The sequence below is a fragment of the Myotis lucifugus genome, unplaced genomic scaffold (assembly GCF_000147115.1).
Source record: "Myotis lucifugus unplaced genomic scaffold, Myoluc2.0 scaffold_36, whole genome shotgun sequence".
Classification (NCBI taxonomy): domain Eukaryota; kingdom Metazoa; phylum Chordata; class Mammalia; order Chiroptera; family Vespertilionidae; genus Myotis; species Myotis lucifugus.
This window is the reverse complement of record NW_005871084.1, coordinates 7,909,499-7,934,888: the sequence shown is the minus strand read 5'-3', so window position 1 is coordinate 7,934,888 and position 25,390 is coordinate 7,909,499. Positions and strand designations below refer to the sequence as shown.

The 25,390-nt window shown below is 34.7% G+C and overlaps 1 protein-coding gene across 1 annotated transcript in view; it reads left to right on the top strand.

Moving 5' to 3' along the window:
- Positions 1-25,096, top strand: part of CDH19 (cadherin 19) — a 53,125-nt gene extending 28,029 nt beyond the window's left edge. The window contains exons 5-12 of the mRNA XM_006087181.3: positions 3,581-3,745; positions 7,075-7,259; positions 7,911-8,164; positions 12,951-13,072; positions 18,728-18,849; positions 20,155-20,272; positions 21,649-21,900; positions 24,609-25,096. Coding sequence (XP_006087243.2) covers positions 3,581-3,745; positions 7,075-7,259; positions 7,911-8,164; positions 12,951-13,072; positions 18,728-18,849; positions 20,155-20,272; positions 21,649-21,900; positions 24,609-25,060 — 1,670 coding nt within the window. The 3' untranslated portion in view covers positions 25,061-25,096. The remainder of the gene's footprint in view (positions 1-3,580; positions 3,746-7,074; positions 7,260-7,910; positions 8,165-12,950; positions 13,073-18,727; positions 18,850-20,154; positions 20,273-21,648; positions 21,901-24,608) is intronic.
- The last annotated feature ends 294 nt before the right edge of the window (positions 25,097-25,390 follow it).

Sequence of the window (25,390 nt, the reverse complement as noted above, 5' to 3'; positions counted from 1 at the left end):
GCTCCTTCTATCAACTCACGGAACCAGACATCGGGGCCTAGCCAGGTCTGGTGCTCTCCCGGCTCAGCAGGCACTCCTGCTACATTGTGCAGCCTATTTTTACCCCGGCCCTGCTGATCATTGAAAGCATGGATCTATCTTTCCCTTGGGGGGTGGGGCAGCCTGGGCCAGGGGCTGGGACAGTTTTCAGGCCAGCCATGCCCCCATGGGGTGAGGGTTCACACTGGTGGGGCATGGCCGGCCTGTGTGAGGGGCTGATGGCTGTTTGCAGGCTGGCCACATCCCCCAGCAGGGACCCTCACCCCATGGGGGTTTGGCCAGCCTGGATAAGGAGCTGAGGGCCGTTTTCAGGCTGGCCATGCCCCAGGAGGACCCGCACACCCTGGGTGAAGGGCTGAGAGTCTTTTATAGGCCCCTCCCTCTGTGGCCGGCTTGGGCAACCCAAGCCTCTTGCAGCTCAGGCCAGCTCTGTGGCCACCGCCCACAGGCCCCTCCTTCAGCAGCCATCCAGGGCAGGCAGGAAGCTTGGGTTGCCCTTGGCGACGGAGGAAGCCAAGCTTTCCTCCATTGCTGGTGGCGATCCAAACCTGCCACTGTCTCCAGCCTGCTCTGTGGCCACTGTCCACAGGACCGTCCTTTTGGCAGCCAGCCCAGATGGGCGGGAAACTTGGCTTCCTCTGTTGTTGGGGGTGACCCAAGCCTCCTGCCTGCTCTGGCTGGCTCCGTGGCTGCTGCCATCTTTGTCCTGCTAATTTGCATATTCCCTCCTGATTGGCTGTGGGGCATCGCGGAGGCATGGTCAATTTACATATTTATCTATTAGTGTAAATGCTCACCTCGTTAATCTTTATGGAAATGCAAATGAAAACCACAGTGAGATACACCAAAAACCCAACCAGAATGACTAATATTAAGCATGAATTTACAGCTGGATGTAGGAACTGATATAAGGCATTTGCTTTCAAAGATGTATTTCTGCATTTTATGTATTTTTATTTATATTTAAAAATTTAAGTATAAAAATTGCTTTTCCAGCCGAAACCGGTTTGGCTCGGTGGATAGAGCGTCGGCCTGCGGACTGAAGGGTCCCAGGTTCGATTCCGGTCAAGGGCATGTACTTGGGTTGCGGGCACATCCCCAGTGGGAGATGTGCAGGAGGCAGCTGATGGATGTTTCTCTCTCATCGATGTTTCTAACTCTCTATCTCTCTCCCTTCCTCTCTGTAAAAAATCAATAAAAAATATATTTAAAAAAATTGCTTTTCCAATTTCCATTAATCAATTGAATACTTTATAAAATAAATAGGACATTTTTCTGTTCTTTTAAATATGTCAATTAAGTGCATAAGAGTTCTATGACACTAATTCATTTTAAAAATATTGATTGCCATATCCAAAACAAAGATTAAGCCCATATGAATCCTGCCTTTAAGAGCTTATAGTCTCTAAACATGGAAAATAAAGAAACAAAAATAAAACAAACAAGTTTGTAGCTAACTGCCAAGAATGTGGCAAATTTCAAAAGAAGGAAAATACTATATTTTTTTAAGAGGCAAATTATTATTTTCATTTTGGTAACATGAAAAGCTTAAACGAATTAGAGCATTCTATTGGACCTTTAAACATTTCTTATCAATTCGCTCAATTAGCAAATATTAAACGTCTCAGCCTTTCTTTCTCAATTAGAGTTTCTTGAGAGAATCAGATTCAGAAAAATATGACTTGAGTGACTCTATTTTTAATTCTATCAAGGATGATACCTAGCTTCTATTATTCAGGATGCACAGGACAACAGCTATTTTAATACTTGCAGTGGATTACTTAAGACATTAGGTTTTAATTCCCTCACACAATCTTGTTTGAAAGGGGTGAATTATGTTAACAGGCATTATGCAATATACTGAATATTTATAATATTACACCCTTAAATAATTATAAAAAGAACATGAATTCCTTTCTTGGAACTTACAAATATATATTAAACATGTTGAATACTCATGAATACATACACTCAGTTTGTGAATATTATTATTAACTGAAACAAACAAGATCCAGTAAGAGAAAGAAAGTGAGGACTACTTTATATTGGATGGTCAAGACAGAATACCCTGAAACCAGAATGCAGAGCTGAGCCTGTAGGTGAAGGGCATGGAAGGGCATTTCAGGTTATGGAATCTAAGAGACATTCCTGAGATGGGAGAGTGTTGAAGCTCTTAGACCAGAGCCAATGTAGAAAAGCACAGAGCAGGAGAGTAGAAAATGAGGTACCTGAAGAACAGACATGTGCTGGGTCATATTGGGGCTTCTTGACCATTTTAAGCACTGTCTTTGTTCCCAATTCTCACTATTTTCTAAAAATATATTGAGCAAGTTAGTTAAGGAGGAGAGGTGGAATGGGCAGCGAGACAGATGAGAGCCAAAAAACATGAAACTGTAAATTTCAGTGTGTATAAGAGGCTCTGGGAATATATATCCTTTCTTCAGTCTGAAGGTGAGAAGAAAAGTTGAAAATAAAATAGGCAAAGTTCATGGAAGCTCCCCACATGGGGAGTGAAGGCCTCTATGTTCCTCTCACTCACTGATGTACTGATCTCTACATCTTTGGATATATCAGAAGCTCAAATACTATTCTCCTTTGCTGATATAAAACAATTCTCTCTTGAGTTACATATAGGTAGATACTAGCAGCATCTATTTAATATATTCAATGGTTTTCATACTGACTCACATAATAGATTATAACTGTGGAATACTCTATCCACAGTTAAATCCTCTCACAATGTAGCTATTTTATCTTTCTTTAAAACACACACACACACACACACAACCTGGTATCACAAATTTTTAATGCATTCCTTTTTCCAGACACATTTGAGGATTGACCATTACCTTTCCTGTATTTTTTCACGTGTTCCCCAAATCTTTAGGACTGCATTCCCCTGTCCTGTAAACTGCTGACATTTTTTCTGTTTTATTCAGTGATGATTTTTTTCACTAAATGACTTCATAGATAGTGGACATGTATCAACATATTCATCATGGTTCATCTTGAGTTCAAATATCTGTGCGTGTGTTCATCTCTATTGGTAGATTATGAATAATAGTGTCAGAAACCAATCTTTCTTTATTCAACATGACTCAAAATAGACATCACAGGTGCACAATATTTTTACATACATTTGGTATTGTAATTTACACATTTACCCATAATAACCTAACTTATTCCAAGTTAAGAGGAAAAGTTAATTGTAGCACACTAACATTATGTTAGAGAAGATAGTAGAAAATAGATTGAGGTAAAAATAATACAGTCTTCTTCTCTACCTGTGGGTTATCATACAATGGGATTTTATTAAGGGTCTACTACTGTCCTTAATATTGTGATGGCCCATGAAAGTCCAGGTAGAATTGTTGTTTAATTTTGTATTATTGTTATTATTTTATCTAGAGCAGTGTCTGGCACATTGTAGTAGTTCAAAATGTGTCAAAAGAATGATAATATGGTTGAATTCTTGAAATTAACTAGGAATATATCATGGGTAATAATAAAATAATAATTGGAGTTTATCAAACTTTTAAAGGAGTTATAAGAACATCTTCTAAAACAGATAGAGAGCTGCAAGATTCATATTGGGTAATTGTTCAAGCCAAAGACAGGATTGGTCTGCCCGGAGCACTGTCTGGAACAACGAGTGTATTAATTACACTTTCTGATATTAATGACAACATCCCTACATTTAAAAAAGGTAAGTAGAAAGCATCTTGAGTTTTTATTATACCGTAATTATAAGTATGTTGAATATATGCAGGTGTTAGTGTGTATTCTAAAAGCACTTCTACAGCACTACAATGATATAAAAGAAATTTAATTGTTCTAAGACATGCCTATTTTCATTAGCGTGAAGTAAAATACAAAGGAATGAGTAATGTATTATTTTTCAATTGCTTCTCTAACCAATCACCACAAACTTCATGTCTTAACACTGACTTACTATCTTAAAGATGTCTAATAAGCATGTCAGCAGGCCAAGTAGGATCATGCAAAATAATGTCTGCAGGGCTGCCATCCTTTCTGTGGGCTCTAGGGCAGAACCTATTTCCTTGCGTTTGGGTGTTCCTAGAATTCAGTTATTGTGTTTGTAGGATAAAAGTCTCTGTTTCTTTAATGGCTGTCAACTAAAGGACATGCTTAGCTCCTAGAGGCCTCTTTCTGGATTTTGTGCATGGCCACAGATCTCAGAAGCACCAAAGGGTGTCATATCCTTCTCTCACTGCCGTCACTCTGACCCACACTTTTATTTCTTCTTCCACTTTTAAGGACACATGTGAGTACATTGGGACCACTTGGATAAACCAAGATTATGTCCACAATTCAATATAAATTCCATCTAAAACCTTAATTCCCTATTGCATGTTTTTGAGGGTATTATGACACAAATAAATTTGGGCATCATTCTCCTACCTACTACCAGGAATGATTTAAAATTAGTATATCGGTTTGGCAGGAAGCACAGGGCAGGCCAGACAATGATAATGTCCATCGCCTGAGCCAATAAAGCTGCACTGGTTTTGGAAAAAAAAATAAAAAAATAAAATGAGTATATCTATTTTTTTATTTTTGTAGCAAGAAAAGGTCACATCTGATCTGAGAATTAAGTAGTAAGTACAAGTTAAATCACATGGTGTGCTTCAGAAAGAAATTCTTATGACATTCCTAGGAGGAACTTATTTTCTAAGGAGTTTCTTTTTCAGGGAATACTTTCTTAGCTACAGAAATAAATTTGCAAGCATTTCCATAAATCATGAGAAATTATCATGATAGAAGGAAAATTCGATAAGCATGAAGCAAAGAAAGTAGATCACACACACACACACACACACACACACACAGTCCTAAATGATGCAGACACTACTCAGTGTAGCCAATTTGTGTCAGGTCCAGGGTTAACCGATTTTTTGAACTTTTGAAAAATATTAGAATTCTGAATTTTTATTTCTGTGCTATCATCCAATTTTAAAATGTAGCTACTGCGTTTTCTTTTAAATAGAAATTATACATATTCGGGGTGTACAACATGATGTTTTGATATATACGTAGTGAAATCATTACTGCAGTCGAACTAACCTGTCCATCTCCACACACCGTGGATGTGTGTGTGTGTGTGTGTGTGTGTGTGTGTGTGTGCGTGTGTGTGTGTGGAAAGAAACTGAGAGATATATACTCTCTTAGAAAATTTCTGTTACCAAATACAGTATAATCACCATGATCTACATTTCTAAAACTCATTTCTAGATTTTTAAAATTTATCCATCCTACATCATTGCAACTTTTCACCCTTTGTGCTACATCTTATGAGTCAATAAAAAGCTCCTCTTCAGGTGGAAGGTAGGCAATGGAGTAGCAGTTTGTGACCTTCATCTCCTCATTATGAATTGTATCGTGTTGTGACTCTCTCCACAACATGAATATGCCCTAAAGGCAAGAAGATAATGTCTAAGTAAATCTGAAATGCTGAGAACTTTATAAAATAATTGGCATATAATACATATAGAGAAATGGTAGCTGAATTCATTGAATAAATCTGGTCTACATTTTATTCATATAAAGGTGAAAAAGCTAGTTTAAGACTAGAAGGAAGAGAGCTCTCAATGAAGCATGGTGAGAAGTCTTCCAAACTTCAGCTGCTTTTTTTAGTTTTTTGAACCAATATTTATCAGTTATTAAAAAAAAAACTGAAATACTCATTTTGAATCCTGTTAGTTACCCAGAATCCTAATGCGCAATGATAGTTTAGTAACTAATAACTAATACCATAAAGTTACCTCATTCTACAAAATGATTTCCCTATTCCCGTCCCACACCATAATTATTTGAAAATGTATGTATTGACTATTCTTACAAAAAAGAAGCATGCTGGCCTCCTTACTCTTGTACAAGCTACTTTTCTTTATTGCCATCCATTGCACTTCTTATAAGCATTTTTTGTCCAAAATATTTTTTGAAAGTATGGAAAACAGCACAAAGTGTTGAATTATCAAATTGTTTAAAGCATACGCTTTCAGGTTTAGTGCAGTGTCACTCTGTTCTCCAGATTAATTTGTTGGCAATTTTTAATTTGTGCAATCAAATAAGCAATTCTTTTCATTTTCCCACAATGAAATAAAAACTGCAGTTTAGTTAAACTGTTATTTCCTTACACAGTAAAATATTAGCAACTTTTAAGTAACATTCCTGTCGCTTAAAAAATAAAGGAACGTATTACAAGGTGACGTGTGAAGTGACTTGCTTTATGCTTCTAAGAAGATCAAGAGTCCCTTTAAAGAAAATTACATTGCATGGTTATTTTTTTTAAATTCTAAGAAGTTTCAATCTTTAGAATATGAACATATATGATTATTTCCTACATTTAAGAATATATTACAAATAATAATATATGAATTGCTAGTTCGTTTCCAGTTTTATACAAGATTCTTCTGCCAAATAAGGAAAGGAGCTCAGTTATTTCTATTTATTATCTCTGCATTTCAGGTACAATTGTCATTATTTTGTTATGGCTAAAGCAGTAGGGTCATCTAATTTAAACACAGATTTTCCACTATATCCACTTTCCAAATTTTAAGGATCCAACTTTCTTTTTCACTTCCACTATGTTTAATGGAATCTAGGCTCAACATCTTCAAATCAAACCATCATACTTAGAACTCAACTATTTTCTTTTAGTCTCTCCCATCTTTAATTCATGCTTACATTTATTGGTAACTTTAGGTATCAGAATGCTTTAGTGAAATTGAAAAGCTCTTTTTATCAAATTTAATTTGGGATGGTTGAAGGGTACAATAAAAAATAAATCCATGAATATTGAGAATGTATTTATATGAATAGAAATTTGAAAGTTATATGTACTGGTAATAGAACTTCCTAAGATATATTTAAGGGACAATAATAGATGCTCAATTATATTATTAAGGAAATGTTCAGATTATAAAAATGAAAGGTGGAAAAGTGTTCATGGGATTTTCTACAATTGGAAGAGTCTTATGTTAATACAAAGTATCTTGAATTTTGTTTTTGAAGGCTTATACCGCATGAATGTCTCCGAATCTGCACCCATTGGTACTTCTGTAGGAACAATCATGGCACATGATAGGGACATAGGAAAGAATGCAGAAATGGATTACAGCATTGAAAATGATGAATCACAAACATTCGACATCATTACTAATAACGAGACCCAAGAAGGAATTGTTATATTGAAAAAGGTAGATATATTAAAATTATTTGCTTTGCAGAATAATGCAAAATCAAATCAGAAAAACACATGATTATTTTGTATAAGCAGTTAGTTTTGCTTTATTAAGTAATTGAAATGATAACCTGTGCTTTATGATTTAGAAAGAAAAGGTATTTAGAGATGAGATTTACTTATTACAGAGCTTCTATTTATATGTAAAACATATTTCAAATAGAGGACAAACCTTTTGAAAAGACCTTAAAATACAGGAAATTAATTCTTAATTTTATAAGATACTTTTGCCCAGAAAAGTGTAATTTTAACCTAAATTTAAAAAATATAGTTTTTATCCCAAAACATTTTGTAATAGATAAAAATAATAAAGTACAAGTAGGAGATTGCTTTGCCACTACTTAATAATAATATCAGAGGTATCCAGTAGATAAAAAGTAAAACCAATATGCAGATCATGAATCATAAAACCTACATAATCTTATTAATCAATGTCACCCCAATAAATTTAATAAAAAGGAAAAATTAAAAAAAGAAGAATCTAAGGGAGTGAAAAAGTAAAACCTAACTATAACTGAGATAATGTAACAACAGAAACTTGCTTTTGCTAAGTAATGTGGTGGGTTACTGAAGCCATTTTTTTTATGTACACTGTATTTCTTTGTAGAAAGTGGATTATGAGCAACAGACCTACTATAAAATTAGAGCAAAAGTTAAAAACCGCCATGTTGATGAGCAGCTCAAGAAGTATCACACTGTGGCTTCCACCACTTTTATTAGGGTCCTGGTGGAAGATGAAGATGAACCTCCTGTCTTCCTCCTTCCGTATTACATATTTGAGATCTTTGAAGGAAGCCCACAGGGATCATCGGTGGGCGTGGTCTCTGCCATAGATCCAGATGACAACAGAAGTCCTGTCAGGTATGTCTGGAAGGCCAACTTTGCAGTAATGAATGAATGAACACAGATTGGCTTAAATATAAGATGTGAATGTAACAAGGATATGTCTATATTTCTCTGCATAGTACTTATCAAATTTAGCAACAATTTAGACAATTTATAATAGGTGACCTCATTATTGGTTAAAAAGCAGTAAAATAAGTAATTGCAAACATGCAAGAAATAGGCAGTCACCATCTAAAATTGGATGCAACCAACTCCATTAAGTGGGGTAAGGAGGTGATGGTGCCCTAGCAAAGAAGAAACAAAGTTGATCCAAATGTGGTGTATTTAAATATTATTTAAATAAAATAATATTCAAAAATGTAGAAAGTCCCCTAGCTGGTTTGGCTCAGTGGATAGAGCATCAGCCTGGGGACTGAAGGGTCCCAAGTTCGATTCTGGTCAAGGGCACATGCCTAGGTTGCGGGCTTGATCCTTAGTAGGGGACGTGCAGAAGGCAGCCAATCAATGATTCTCTCTCATCAGTGCATCAGTGATGTTTCTATCTCTCTTTCCCTCTCCCTTCCTCTCTGAAATAAATAAAGATATATTTTTAAAAAAATGTACAAAGCTTTTTATAGGATACCACTTAAAGGAATAAAAATTAAGTCTAATTGGTTAGAAATAAATATCTGTGTTACATTTAAACTGTACTTGCCACTATTAAACTAGTCTGTTACATTCATGTACTCAATTTTCTTCTTTACTTTTTTCAGTATTCAAATCATAGGCCTGGTTAGATATAAAAGCAAAATCTGTTACATGTTCCCTTAATTATCTATTTTCCACATTCAGAAAATTCTACAAACTTCCCTGTATGTATGACAATGCTGGCTCTGCTATGTGTTTTGGAGTGTGGGGGAGGCTACAGAGAGGAGAAGGAACCTCTTTGCATTTGTGAGACAGAGCAATGCTCACAGTTTTCCACAGTAATTACTAATAAAAACCATCTCCTAATTTGTAGATATCGTTCCTATTTAGTTATAGTAATTTTAGGAAAAATATTTCTATTAGAGGCCTAGTGCACAGATTCATGCCCATTGAAAGGAAATTAATTAGAAGGTGGCCGGTGGGGCCTGACTGGGTGAGCAGGGCCAGACACGCCCTGGAGCCAACCTCCCATGGTCGTTCCCCAGCCAGCTGCACCTGGGGTGGCACTGGGGCTCCAAAGGCATCTGAGTGAGCGGGGTCCCTCCAGCAGGTGGGGTCCCTCAGCCTGGCCTGTGGGGATTGGGCTGAAACCAGCAGTCTGACATCCCCCAAGGGGTCCCGAAGTGCAAGAGGGCACTCTGCAAAGTTGCTGTCACTTGGCAGCTCCTGCATTGAGTGTATGCCCCCTACTGGTCAGTGCGCATCATACCTACCGGTCGGTTGGCCAGTCGGCCAGTTGCTTAGCCTTTTATATATATATATATATATATATATATATATATATATATATATATATATGTTATATATATAATTATAACCCAGTATATCAATTGTTTAGATTTTAAAGTAGTAGATATATTAACCTATTTATTGTTCTCCCTTAGAATACTTAAGACTAATTTTTTAAAAAATGCTTTAATTATTAAGTTCTTCATTATGTTATAATTTACAGAAACTTGTTGAAAACAATTTAAATATTGAATTTTAGTGATGCAAATAAGGCAATGAATGATGAATGATTTACAATGACTGTGAACGTCGATAAAAAACAATGGCATGATTTTAAAAGATAATACAAAATTATTAGAGTTGTGTGTTTACTACTAGTGAAAATGTTAGGCATATATGAGACACACCCTATTACAGAGGTAATGTATTTTATAGTATCACTTCTGGTGGTTATTTACCTTATTTTCTACAATATATATTTAGTAACAATTGTTATTTTTACATCAAAATTAATTACCTTTAAAAATAGTTTGTGAGCACCTATTAAAAATATCTTTCAATGCCTTTTCTAGACGAAGATTTCTAAGTATCTTATAAATAAGATTGCTTTTCATATATTGCTTTCACAAATGTTGTTTTTTCTATGTGGTTTAGCAAATGTTCAAAATATATCATGAAAACAAAGTTAAATGTATAGAGACTTGGCTTTCACATGTCTCAGTTTCTTCTGTGAAGTGGGGATAGAACTTTTGTAATCGCACAAACATTAAGAACAAGATATAAAGGCATCTGGAGGAGAAAGCCTGGAAGAATCATTTGTTTATATCATGCCTTAAAGAGCCATTAACAATGAGAAAACATTGCACAGTCAGATTTTAATCATTTAGCTTTGTAAAAATAAATTTATTAGTGTGATGTTGGTTAATAATATTATATAGGTTTCAAGTGTACGTTTCTATGATACATAATCTTCATATTGCATTGTATGCCCACCACCCAATCTTCTGTCACATTATACCCCCCTTTACTCTTTGCTTCCCCCATTCCCTCTTCTCTCTGGTGACCATCATACTGTTGTCTGTGTCTATGAGTTTTGTTTGTTTTTCTTGTTTGTGCATTTGTTGCTTTCAGTTTTATATCCTATATATGAGTTAAATCATGTGTTTTTTATTTTTTTTCTGTCTGACTTATTTTGCTTAGCATGATATTCTCTAGATTCTTTCATGCTTTTGCAAATGACAGTATTTAATCTAGTCTTATGGCTGAGTTGTATCTCATTGTATATATTAGAATGAAGAGTCCATGAAAGGACATTTGAAGTGAACCAAAGATTAATTTTCTAAGCATCAAAACTCTACTGTTTAAGCTTTTTAGCCCAGGCTTTTTATGAAATATATTAGAGGCCCAGTGCACGAGATTCATGCATAGGTAGGGTCCCTAGGCCTGGCCAGAGATCAGGGCTGATTGGGGCCTTCCGGCTGCCAGCCAGGGCCTTCCTTCATTTCGCGCTAGCCCCTGGTGGTCAGCACATGTCACAGTGAGCAATCGAATTTCTGGTCTCCCAGTCGAACTCCCGAGGGGACACTTTGCATATTAGCCTTTTATATATATAGATTGCAGAACATGTGCTCTTTCTTAAATGTGTTTATTGATTGTTCCTTAAAATGTTAATGTTGACTCAGGATCATAATTTTTAAAAACTTTAATTTGGAAATAATCTCTAACATTTGATTGGTTTTATTTCAAATGGTGTATTGTAGAAAAGGATATTTTAGATGTTTAAAACAACATATTAACTGTTAAACTAATGTTTCATTAGTCAACAAATCTCTTAAGTAGGAAATGTGACCATCTGTGGGTCTGTAAGTAAATTGATTATAAAGGTTTAAAAGTGAGTAGAGTTAAAACTGAATTCCTCTAAAGCTTAGTTCTCTGTAATTCCGATTCTAATTCTTCCTGGAACACCAAGCTAAAAATCATTGATATTTTTAGAGACCTATCAATTCAAGATTAAAATTTGCTGATCTTTTGCCACATGATTTTTGGCAAACCTCATTGATGTTTCATCAGAGTCATCTGGAATATCTGTGCAATGAGAAGCCATCACCAAACCCTAGTCATTACTCTTTTTTAATTTTTATTATTAATCATTTGCAGGCAGGTAAACTTTTTCTGAGTACTTCAAAGATTTCTTTCATTGTGGATTTGGAGATCAATTTCCAGGCTTTTGCATGAGAGAATTTTATGATCTGTCTTCTTTCTATGTATGATCTAATAGCACATTAGATCTACTAACCTTACTCCTGGGATATCTATACCTATCTATATGTATATATGTATATATGTATGTATGTATGTATGTATGTATGTATATATGTATATATGTATATATCTGTATATCTGTATATCTCTCTCTCTCTATATATATATATATATAGAGAGAGAGAGAGAGAGAGAGAGATTATCTCACTTGTGTGGTATTCCTGCCAAACTATAATCTGACACTAATCATAAGGGAAGGCAGACAAGTCCAAAAATGTTGTAATCTGGGTATAGGATTCCTGGGTATCCTTTGAACTTTATTCTAATGGAAGGCTGAAGGTATGGATCTAAGTTTATCACTTTCTAATGGCTATTCCTATAATACCAGCACCATTTATTATTAAAAACCTAGTTTAACTTTCCACAGAGATTTGATATGCCACTTTTATCATATCATGAATTTTAAAAGTTGATTTACAGTTGTGAATATGCAAAAGTTTATTCTTTTATTATAATTTATTAAGTATTGTATTACTTTCCATATGGACAACCATCAATCTACTTTTGCCCATCCCTATATATATGCTTTATTTATTAAATATTATTAAATTGTTTTATTTCAGCAAACAAAAACAAGCAATTTCCCATAGGTCAGCTATCAAGTAATTATAATGTGATGCTCAGATTTAACAAGCAATTATGTGGTGTTGGAAAGAGACTCAGAACAGTCTAGGCTGAGAATATGTTTTATCTTGCTTTAAATCTTAAAAAAGAGGTTCACAAAAATTAATTTTATCCCCATTTATTTGTATTTCTCTTCTTTCTCTTTATAAATGCAATTTGCCATTTCGTTTTAAACAAGTTACTCATTTATTAAAATTCTCTCTTAGAAATGAGTGTGAGTTTAGATTGAGCATACATCAATTTAAGTGTTTTAGTCTTTTCCCCCCCAATTTCCTCTGAGTTGGATCTTAAATATATAAATACACCTTTCTGAAATTGGTCTGAATTTAATTATCTATGTGGACACGCACTTAACAATTTGTCTTGTTGCTTTTAAAGAGGTGTTATGTACCACTGTTATACAGAGTAAATAAAATTGAGGAACTTTTTTTTGGTTCAGGTATTCTATTACCAAAAGCAACACATTCCACATTGATGACAATGGCACCATCATCACAACTTACCCCCTTGACCGAGAGATGAATGCTTGGTGCAACCTCAGCATTACAGCCAGAGAACTATGTAAGTACTCATTTGAGAACCATACTTTTTAAACCATGCAATAACTTCTGAACATAGCAACAAAAACTAGTTTAAAATGTTATTGGGAATAAAGTTTAGTGATATTTTGTATGTCAATTCATACATGTATATTTTTATTATTTTCAATTAACAATGCCTGCTCATTCCTAGTATAGCTTATAACTCATTTCACAATTTAAGTTCAGTAATAATATAAACAAACTTCCTGAATCATGGAAAACAGGGCATCCCATAAAAAGTGCTATAAAAAAACCCGTTGTATGTGTTCACTACCTAGAAGCTTGCAACACAACAGGTCTGTTGTTTGTAGGAAAGAGATGTTGCCTTGTAACATTTGTTTTATCAGCAAATGAAGTTCACTGTGCTTAGTCTGGTTCCTGGAAAACTTCCCAAGTGAAGCAACAAGCTATTTCTCAGCATGCCAGCTAAGTGAATAAAAATACTAATTACTTTAAAATGAAGCTGTGAAGATATATGTATGTTTTATATAGTCATGTCAGAGGTTTAATTTGAACTTAATTTTAAACAGATTTTTTTCAGAAAAAAAGAATACAATATTTAAATGAATTTCTTACTAATTTTTCTTAAATTTATTTGTGCCTGCAATACTTTTTCTAGTTTATTTAAGCAAAAAGTTATTCTATGGTGATATATTATATGTTTAAACCATTAAAAGATGAGCCTTAAATTTTGAGTCATTCTATCTTGAAATCTCTAGAAATACTTTTAAAATATTTTAATGTTTTATTTTATCCATTTATCATGATTATAAAACAATAGATAAGAGTCTTAAAATAACTCTTAATGGTTTATGTATTTCCTTAAAGCCATGAGTTTTTCAAAATCTCATCCCAACACAGCAAGGGAGGTCTACAACAGTGGAATAGAGGGAAAACAGTCATTGATCAGTCTTATAATTGACCAGAATGTGATGCCCCTTAAAGTAAATCCACTAATTGCCAAGACAGAAAGAAATCTAACCCTTTATACACCCAGGCAGATATAGCCCATTGCAAGCATGTTCTCAAAATAACAATTAGGAGGACTTCACATCAGGTGTCACACATAGTTATTTAAAATTCACTAAGTAGTTAGAGTGACCATCTGTGTTAGCTAATTTACTTTATCCAAATGAAAATTAAGCTTCTCATTCCTGGATGACAAGAGGTAGTTTGCAACTTGGGTCAAGGCCTTTGCTAAACTTTGCCTCCTACCCAGAAACTGGAAGGAAGCAGTGCTTCCTGCTTGAAATTACATTCCAAAGAGTTGGCTCCCAATACTTGAGAAATACAAACCTGGATTGGAAAGTTGGCAAGAGGTTTCTTTAACTTTTATTTTATGTATGTACGTGTATTTTTTCGTTATTTTTAGAGAGATTGAAAGGAGGGGGAGAGATACAGAGAAAGAAACATTGATGTGAGAGAGACACCTTGATTAGTTGCCTTTCGCACGCACCCGGAGCCTGCAACCCAGGTATGTGCCCTTGCCTGGAATTGAACCTGGGGCACTTAAGTAAGCAGGCTGACGTTCTATTCACTGACCCATACCAGCTAAGGCTCTTTAACTTTTAAAAGGCTTACATATATTTTAAAGAAGCAGAGGCATTACCATTATAAGTTTTCTAGGATAAATGTTCTATGAGGAAGGAGGGACAGTCTTTTCCCTTATTTTCAAAAGAGAGAATTGTCTCTTTTAAAAAAAATTGTCTTTGCATCTTTCTGATGATTAGTGACTTTGAGCTTTTTTTCATATGACTATTGGCCATCTGTACGTCCTCTTTGGAGAAGTGTCTATTTATGTCCTTTGTCCATTTTAAATCAGACTATTTGTCTTCCTTTTGTTGAGTTGTATGAGTCTTTATATATTTTGGAAATTAACACCTTGTCCTATGCCTCATTGATAATTATGTTCTCCTCTACAGTGGGTTCCCTTTGCATTTTGAGGAATGGTTGCTTTTGCATTGGCTACCATCAATAAATCAACAAGTATTGGCAAGGATTTGGAGAAATGGGAACCCTGGTACATTGCTGGTGGAAGAATAGTATGGAGAATAGTATGGAGTTTCCTCAACAAATTAAAAACAAAACTGACATTTCATAGTGATCCCACTTTTAGTAATATATCTTAAGAACCCTGAAACACCAATCAGAAAGAATATATGCACCCCTATGTTCATAGCAGTGCTATTTACAATATCTAAGAAATAGCCCAAGTGCCCATCAGTAGGTGAGTGGATAAAAAAGCTATGGGACATTTATACAATGGAATACTATGCAGTTGTAAAAAAAGAAAGATTTCTTACCCTTTGAGACAGCATGGAGGGGCCTGGAGAGTATTATGCTAAGCAAAACAAGCCGATCAGAGAAAGACAAGTATCACATGATCTCACTCATATGTGGAATCTGAAGAACAAAATAAACAGAGGAACATAATAGTTCCAGAGGCATGGAAGCATGCAACAAACAGACTGATGGAGCTCAAAGGGAGGGGAGGAGAGGGGGTGAGCAGAGTTTAACCAAAAAAGTATCTGCATATATGCATAATCTATGGACACAGACAGTAGTGAGGTGAAGGCCTGGGGTGTGTCAGGAACTGGATGGAGGGAGGCAATGGAGGAAAAAATGGGAGACATCTGTAATATTCTCAACAATAAAGATTAAAAAATGTCTGCATTGAGATTAAAATTTTAAATATAATGTTTTTCCATGAACAAATGAGCTTGTAAGTTATATAGAAACATTGATAAACAAAGGAACCTTACTCCTCCTATTCTTTAGTTTATGTACCTTTTCCACAGCATTTTTAAATAAAAAGAGGAAAGATTTAAAATAATGTTATACAAATATAGAACATATTATGCTGCAATTTGCAATTCACAAAATATCATGTATATCACTTCTGGTTAGTAGATAAATAACATAATATTTGATATTTATTGCTTCTTTATATGCTAAGTGATCTTATAAATGCTTTATATGCATTAATTTATTTAATACTTATTAAATAAATAAAGTTCTGTTAGTAGTTACTAGTATCATTTGCATTTTACTGAGAAACAACTGAAATAAACAGTACTTAAATATTTTTTTCAAGTTGAGAACCAAGATTAAAATCCATTTTAAAGCTCATTATATTAATACATTTGTTACAATGACTCTTTCATTTTTAATAAGCACACATAATTTCATAGTATGGTTATAACTTAATTTGCCAATTCCCTTTTGATATACATTTGGACTATTTTGTTATTTCGGTATGATGCAAACAATTCTGGAATAAATTAATTGAATCTTATAGTCTTATATACTGTTGCTGAGGCAGGATAAGAAGAAGCTAGAAAAATTCCTTGGCAAGTGGAATGGGGAAACTAAGACAGATAGTTTACAGTGGTTCTCAACCTTCCTAACCCTTTAATACAGTCCTCATGTTGTGGTGACCCCCAACCATAAGATTATTTTAATTACTACTTCATAACTGTAGTTTGCTACTGTTATGAATCGTAATGTAAATATCTGATATGAAGGATGTATTTTCATTGTTCGTGACCCACAGATTGAGACCCGCTGTGAGGCTGAGCAATTTACAGCCAGATAATAAGTCACAAGCTTTTATCTTCCCTAGCCAAGGACACAGGAGCAAATGGTTTACACATTCCAGACCCTGGTGGGGCAACACTGTCTCATCTGGTCCCTCTTTGGTGACATTCTTTGAAGGTGAAACTGACCAGAGAATGACCATGAACCCTCTATATGCTCCTCTGGATGAATCAGCATATTAAAAGACACACCTGGAAAGTCAATGAATATTTTATTTAGATTCTCCCCTAAGAACTCCCATAAAATCCCCACCTTTAAAAAACAGATAAAAACTCTTAGGACAAAGAACCCAGTGCACTCTCTCTCCCTTGAGCACACCATCCCTTCCTCCCCCCACTCCTTCTTTCCTCAGGTGGGCAACTTTGCTTTTTTTCTCCTAAGCAGTAAAGGTTCCCAGGAGAATTGCAACCAGGAAAGCAGTGGGCAGCAGCAGCTTGTCCTGGACTAACCCCTTGAAGCTCTCTCAAAGGGCACTACTTTTGCCTCTGTAGCTTGTTTTTCCTGAGTCCATGCAGCCCGGCTGGGTCACTTCTTCTGCCCTTTTGACTTTCTTTCTAAAGGGCCAACACAGTCATGTCTAGGCTAGTCTAAACTCCCTCCCTTTCCAAAGGGCCAAGGCAGCTCTGCCTAGGCTCACTCCTATTGCTGGGATCTTGCCTCTTCTATTGTAAGCCCTTTCTTAATTTCAGTTTCCCCAGCTTTAATGAAGGCACTCTCAAAATCACTCATGTCCTGCATGAAGTCAAGGACCCACACATTCCAGATCGAACTTAGGTAGACTCACCTTTGTCCCAGTCCCTTTCCGGTGACAGTGCCCAAGCTAATTATGTGTCATTTAACTTTCACTATCTATTGCCAGATGACATTCTAGAACATGGGTACATCCCATTATTTCTCATTACTTCCCCATCACTGGGTCTGTTTTGCACATTTAACATAAATTACATGGACCAAATAATCATTCTCCTTACTTCTGGTGAGAAAAAATCTTTGTGAATACTGTATTAGAGAGCAGCATCTCTTAACGGTGGGCTCTTTTTCCTCTTAGGACATTTGACAATGTCTGAGGACAGTTTTAATTATCACAACCCATGTGGGGATCATGACTAGCATTTAATAGAAACTAAAAAATGAAGCTATGCATCCTACAATGTACAGATAACCCCTCAAAACAAATAATTATCTAGTCTAAAATATCAATATTGATGAAGTTAAGAAACCTTGGTATGAATCATTTGAATTCTCTCATCTGTGAATTTGTGGTTTGGGAATGAATTGTCTTTTTCATATCATTTGTCAGGATTTGAAAATGTGAGGTATTAATATTTCATTTTGTGATGCAAACACCTTTTCTGATCACTGTTGTTTGGTTGTTGTTTTGGCTTTTTTTACATTTCTTTTGCCATTAAATAAATTTTTTTTAACCATATCTTCCCAGTCTTTCATGGTTTCTGTATTTCTTGGCTCACTTAAGAAAATCCTCCCAACTCAATGTATGCATACTTAGATATTATTTTAATTATCTTATTTTACCATGTATTTTAGATTATAGTTCATGTCCTGTTTTTGTTTTTAAAACTGTACTGAATAATGCTCCTCATTGAGAGTACTGGATGCTGGCTTCTTACCTGCCTTTCCTACTTCAGCTACAATGTATAAAATTAAACATTTTCTCAATGATTTTATCAGTAGAGCTGGGGGAAGGATAATAACACATATTCATCATGATTAGATGAATTGATACAAATATTTTAAAAACTTCCTGGGTTTTAGGAAGATGTTTACATAACTGTCTTCTCTATTACTTGTTCTCATCAGCTCCTACATCTATGGCAGGTACAAGGCACTTGATAAATATTGGTTGAGTTAAATATGTTGATAACCTTCTTTTCCACTCTGTATTACTGATAAATATATGAATGATATAGACAGCCTGTCTTCAGATAGCTTTTATTCAAATGAAATTATAACATACTAATTTTTTTAAAAAATTGCCCCCTAAAGACAGCATTATATATTTGTATTCTGTTTGTTGTAGATAATGAAGAACAGACTTCTGAAGTCCCTGTGTATGTACAGGTTCTTGATATTAATGATCATGCTCCTGAGTTCCCTGAATTTTATGAGATTTACGTTTGTGAAAATGCAAGCTCTGGTCAGGTAGGAACTCATAATAAATTGCTGACATGTTAATCACATGCGTTTATGTTGTGGGTTCTGTATAACTTAAATTTCTTTTTAAAAGTGTCACACTTTGACAGTGTTTCTCTGCAATGCTGAATGTAACAAACATCTTATAACTCATTCAGAATCTCTTAAGAAGGAAATGGGCCCCATGTGAAGAACTTGTAATGCACAACACTAGTCTTAACTATCACTGCTAATATTAATAAAATTACTTTTAACAAAGGCCAATTCTGCCCATGTACTCATCTAATTGTATTTAAATTTACTAAATCCTTATAAGACAGGAATTGTAGAGTACAGGTTGTATCATTCTTTTCCAATGACTCATAAAAAAAGAAGACATAATTAAACACCTACCTGCACACATAAAATCAAACACAACAAAGTTATTAAGCATATGGCTGTAAATATCAGATGTAAATTATAATTAAAAGTAATTTCTGAAAATATTAAAAGGTAATAACTCAGAAATTGTGTGTTCAGGAGTATAAACACACTGTTAACTTATATAATGAACTTTTGATTTCCAGAATTAATCACAATCTCACTATCTGACCCTGACAGCATATCTTTTTATTTCTTTTTTGACAATAAGGAGCCACTTGACTGACACATCCCTGTCTAAAGAAAATAATTACTTGAGATCTGATTTGTTCATAGCTGCATTACTTCACTTCTTATGATCCAAGAGAGAGGAACTTATCAGAGGTGGAACACTTTTCCTATAATCTTTATGGGTCAAAGGAAAGCATGTACATTGCCCCTAAGCTTTAAATGCACTATTTCCTGAAGTAAATTTAAACAAACTCATTACTTTAACAAATACTTTAGTAAGACAATAACTTCTCCACAGTTACGCTCTCAATATAAGCAGGGAATGTATAATTGCAGCAAATCATAATGGCTGGCATTCAGATGGGGAAGGGAGAAGGAGAGAAGGAAGAGAGAAATCTAGGCTGGGAGAATGGGAGGGAGTCTTGACATAGAGCTACAGTGCTTTGAGATCTTCTAACAAACTTAGCTTATGAAAACCATCTGGCCCATCAACAAAAATATATTCATTATGTGATAGCAAAACACTGTTTTGATCAGGGCAAGCAAAGATATTTTTAAGCTGAGAAAATATGTTAATATCTCTATCCGTTTGATAGTTATCCTCTGCAATGTTCATAAAGATTTTGGTAAAGCGATTTTAATAAAAAAATCTAATAACAACAACGACAGTGATCTTTTTCCTGAATAAAAAACAAAATAAAACAAAACTTTTTTTCCCCCTAGGTGATTCAGACCATCAGTGCAGTGGATAAAGATGACTCCATAGAAAGTCCAAATTTTTATTTTAATTTATCTGTGGAAGACACAAAGAACTCTAAATTTACAATCATAGATAATCAAGGTAATTACATTCATTCTTGATGGCTTTTGACCCATTTTCCTAGCATTGTGATTTATTTTAAGCAAACTTACAGCATTGCTTTTTATACTTTAACTGCATACTGATCATGTTGAGACATAGAGCAAGAAATGGAAATGGAAATGGTAAAGAAAACCTAAAGTCAAGTTCTGAAAATACTATCTCCATTTTCTACTGGATTTCTTGAAATTAGAAGCACTTTTTCAAGTCATGAGTGGCTATAAATTCTTAAAAAGTTTGAATAGCTTTGCAAATATAATTGCAGTTCTGACAGAATGGTTCCTTTCATGTCATCAGGTAACTCAAATTTCAATCTATGCCTGGGGATCAGAGTGATACATACTTAACTTGTACTCATGTTAGCTCGATTAATTCAAAGATATTTGGTGTCATTAATTCTGGCTATAACTATATAAAATAGGTTTAATATTATTCTTTTTCCTTCAAAATGAAATGATTATATCAATTTAAGGACAAAATGTTCTAAAAGATTTCATGTGGAGAGACAAAATTTCCTTTCCTTCCATATAGAAGTGACTAACTTTATAGAGTCATTCTGTTATTTTTTTTCTTTAACTTCAGTAAAATATTTTTATCATCCTATGGATTTCTGTTTTAATTCTCCTTTATATCCCAAAGATATGAACCATAGCCTTTATTATTCAAGAATCTATAACCAATAGCGGCAGCTGTTCTTCCAGAAAACAGAGGTTAATCTTTAATCTTGGGGATCTTTTGTTGGAAGAATAAATGCAGACATGTTATCTCCTTTTAGTCCTGGTCAAATTCCCCAGTGAAGGGAACTCAAATGAACTTAGGATAGAAAGCCCAAATATCAACATAAGAAATAATATGTAGCTTAGATTTGTTTATATTAATACAAAACAATGTACTGGGGCAAAATATAGATATTGAAACAAAGAAAATAATTGATTTGGTTTAATGTTTGTGATTACAAATAAACTATATATTGGAAAAATGTAAATTACATCACATTATATCTGTCTGGTAACTAGAATCAAAAGGGTTTTATAGACTTCAAGAGCAAGATGGAGAATTTGTTTTAAAAGATTATTTGAGAAAAATTATTAGTAGGCATACATTTCAAAAGACTTCCATTTGTTTAGGTTTTATAGATTACCTTATAAAGTTTGTCTGATTGCTACAGAAAATATTTTTTTGGGAGATGGAAATACAAAAAACAACAACAAAAAGGAAAATGCATATTATATAGGTGTAATAAATTGAACTGAAAAAAGTTATTTAGATATTTCTATACTATTGCCTCTAGTACATATGCCTGGTATGAATTTTTTATGTATTGTTGAAAAAATCATGTGCGTGGATTTTTGTTTTAGATAACACAGCTGTAATTGTGACTAATAGAACTGGTTTCAGCCTTCAAGAAGAGCCTGTCTTCTACATATCCATCTTAATTGCTGACAATGGTATCCCATCCCTTACAAGTACAAACACCCTTACCATCCAAGTCTGTGACTGTGGTGACAGTGGCAGTATACAGGTCTGCCACAGTAAAGATATGCTACTCATGGAACCCAGGACAGAGATCATGACTGCTGTTCTGATATGCGCTGTGATAATAATACTTGGTAAGTAGTGCTTAACTGAATATATCTTCATTTATTGAAGATAACATAAATATAGAAAATAGATAATTTTTATTATAATGATAGCAATATAACATGGCTTTGTGTGTGCACATATTTAATTCCTCTTCTGAATGTCTTATAATTCTTAAGTCAAGTGAAGTAAATTTTAAAAATGATAAATAGGCACTTCAAGCTGAAAATCAAAAATTCTTGAAATATATGATTATGTATGTGTGTGCTCATTTGTTTAGGAACGTTTTTGACACACACACATTGCAACATACGTAGTTATGTAAAAATTAGTAGCAATAATGATGAGCTTCTGCTGAGTGCTTATTACACTCCAAGGAGTGTCTTAAGTGCTTTGCATATATATTGCAATTTGATCCTTAGAATAATCTTATGAAGTAGTAACTATTATCACCTGTGTTGAATAGACAGAGAGTGAAACTCAAAGTATTATGGAACCCTTTACAAAGGGTTCCATAGCTCCTAAATGATGTTTTGAGATTCCATAACCATAACCAACCACGATTCAATCCTATACTGCAACTCACTCTCAGCTTTGGAGTATTAAAAAGAGAGTAAATGTTAGCATGGAGGGATGTAAACAAGAGACTTTTACTTAATCAATGTGCTAAACACAAAAGAAATTGCTGTCAGATAACTCCATTATTTCTTGTTTGTTGTTGTTATTATTGTTTTCAAAAGAAGACAAGTTATACTCATTTTACTGATGAAGCAAATGAGCCCCTAAATGTTTTATGTAGTCAGGCTTTCAAGACAATAAATGATTCATTTAGCATAAGCTTTTACATAATCTATCAGTATCTATAATCTAAACCCTTTTCCTCCATACCTCATAACTATACATTAAAACAACACAACCTTCCTAAGTCTTGAAAGCAATTATAACAGCCACTGTTCCAAACTTATGGCTCAACTGACATAAAATATGTTTCAGGACTTGTTTTGCCTTTGCTCGCCTCAACTTTCTCAAAGCTTCAGAACCCATGCTATCCTCTCTTACCATCCAACATTCTCTTATACATAGCTTCAGTGTTTCCTGTTATTTTTAATGATCTTGGATCATAAAAATGAATTTAGAGCTACATAGCTAGACATCAGAATCAAGAAGCAGTTAAAACAGTGTAGTTTTGGCAAGTACTGAATTATTAGACCTAAACCAAGTCTTGAAAATCTGCAGGTAAACCAAGGGCAGCTGCACAGGCATAATATTTAGAGGAAGGAAAGTGGGGTCCACCAATGGTAGTTTCCTCTGAGTGCTTCATGAGGACTGTCTCCAGTTCATAACTTTAGAAATTATTTACTAGACTCCTTTCAATTTCAACTGTATATCTCAAATGAGATGTTTTTGTTTGGTTGGTTTGTTTAGGGTTTTTTAAATTCTCACCCAAGGATATCTTTTCATTGATTTGAAGAGAGAGAAAGAGAGAGAGAGAGAGAGAGAGAGAGGTGAGAACAAAATATGGATTTGTTGCCCCCTATGCTCCTGAACTGGGGTCGGGCTCTCAATCTAGGTATGTGACTTGACCAGGAACCAAACCCCAAATCTTTTGATGTACAGGGTGATATGCCAACCAACTGAGCCACCTGGCCAGGGATCAGGTGAGTTTTAAAGTGCAGTACCTAAATTTAAACATGATGACCTTATTTGAGTCAAGAGCAGTGTTTCAATATTTTAAATGTAAGTTTTATATAAATATCACCTAATGTATTTATCTTTGTGATCATGTTAATGGTATTGCTTCAATTTTTGTTCTAGTCCTATCTATGAAATTCTGAACAGCCACATAAGATCCACGATTGAGTAAGAATTGGTTACACACACACACACACACACACACACACACACACTTTCTTTAAAATCTAGAGTGTACTGAAATCATTCCGTTTCTACATGTTATTAAAATGTTATTAAAATTACCTTATTAATAAATATTGACAGTGGATATACCAGTGTTATGATTAAAAGACTTGATAGTTTGGAATTTCTAAAATTAATGTGGTATCACAAATTGCAGATTCTGAACCAACTATCTGATTTTGAGTGCCAGCTTTCTGTTTCCTTGATGTGTGACTGAGTGTGTTATGGAACATCCCCAGGCTTCCATTTCCTCAACTTTAATAGGGAATTAAGAATAACATATGGGTCTCACAATTAAATTAGTAAATAGATTAAAAGCTTTTAGAAAAATGCCCAGTGCACTTTGTAGGCAGTAAATATTAACTTAGAAAATAATTATACCACCAAATTTGCCTCAATGGGGACTATCAAACTGGTCTATTTTGCTTAATTTCTATTAACCTGACTCTTTGGTTACTAAATGGATAAATGCAAATAGATTGGAAAGTGTTCTCATATTCTGCTTTGTTCTATTTCCAATATATAAGAAAAAAATAAAATTGTGGAGGTTTTAAATTGATCATCTTCAAAAACATTTCACTATATTTTCATGATGTTTTTCTACTCTAAATCATCAACCAGGAAGTTTGCTATCCATCCCATGTCTTTCTGCAAGCCCCTTTGGTAAATTTTCAACAACAAATATATCTTTTTTGTCTTAAGATAAAAAAATAAAATCTTATGTCTTGATCTTGTCACAAAAGCAAGGATTGTAAAGTTTATCATAATATGTCATGTTATGCTATATTGTGTTAATATTTTGGTATGCTTTGTTTGTCAGGCTTTATTTTTATGATCCTACATCTACAACAGCGAAGAAAACAGACTCTATTTCCTGAGAAAGGTAAAGATTGCAGAGAGAATATATTCAAATATGATGATGCGGGGACAGGAGAAGAAGATACGGAGGCCTTTGCTGTGGGAGAGCTGAGGTGCAGCACCTTCATGAGGGAACCTCGGACTCGGAAAACCAGATCTGCAGAGATTAGGAGCTTGTGCAGGATGTCATGGCAGGTTGGCCCAGATGATGCTGTAATCAAGGAATTCATCCTAGAAAAGCTGGAAGAAGCTAACACTGATACTTACGCTCATCCTTTGGACTCCCTCCAGACCTATGCCTTTGAGGGAACAGGGTCATTAGCTGGATCCCTGAGCTCTTTAGAGTCATCAGCCTCTGGTGAGAATGAAAATTTTGATTGCTTTCATGATTTGGAACTTCCCTTTCAAATATAAGTATGTATGTTTGGTTCTGCTATGCAGTCAAATAATTAGGGCTTGGGGGTACGGGGGGAGGGTTGGGTGTAAAAGGTGAAAGCATTAAGATGGGGGGAACACAGACAACTGTATGATGATTGTGAGGGGAAAAGGAGGGTGGGTGAGGTAGAATGGGGGATAAATGGTGGCAGAAAGAGTCTTGACTCTGGGTGGTAAGCGCATGCTGCAGTGTGCAGATGATGTATTACACAATTACACAGTTGAAACCAGTATGGTTTTATTCACCAATGTCACCCCAATAAGTTCAATCAAAATAAAAGTTTTAAAATGCTAATGTGTTTTGAGGCA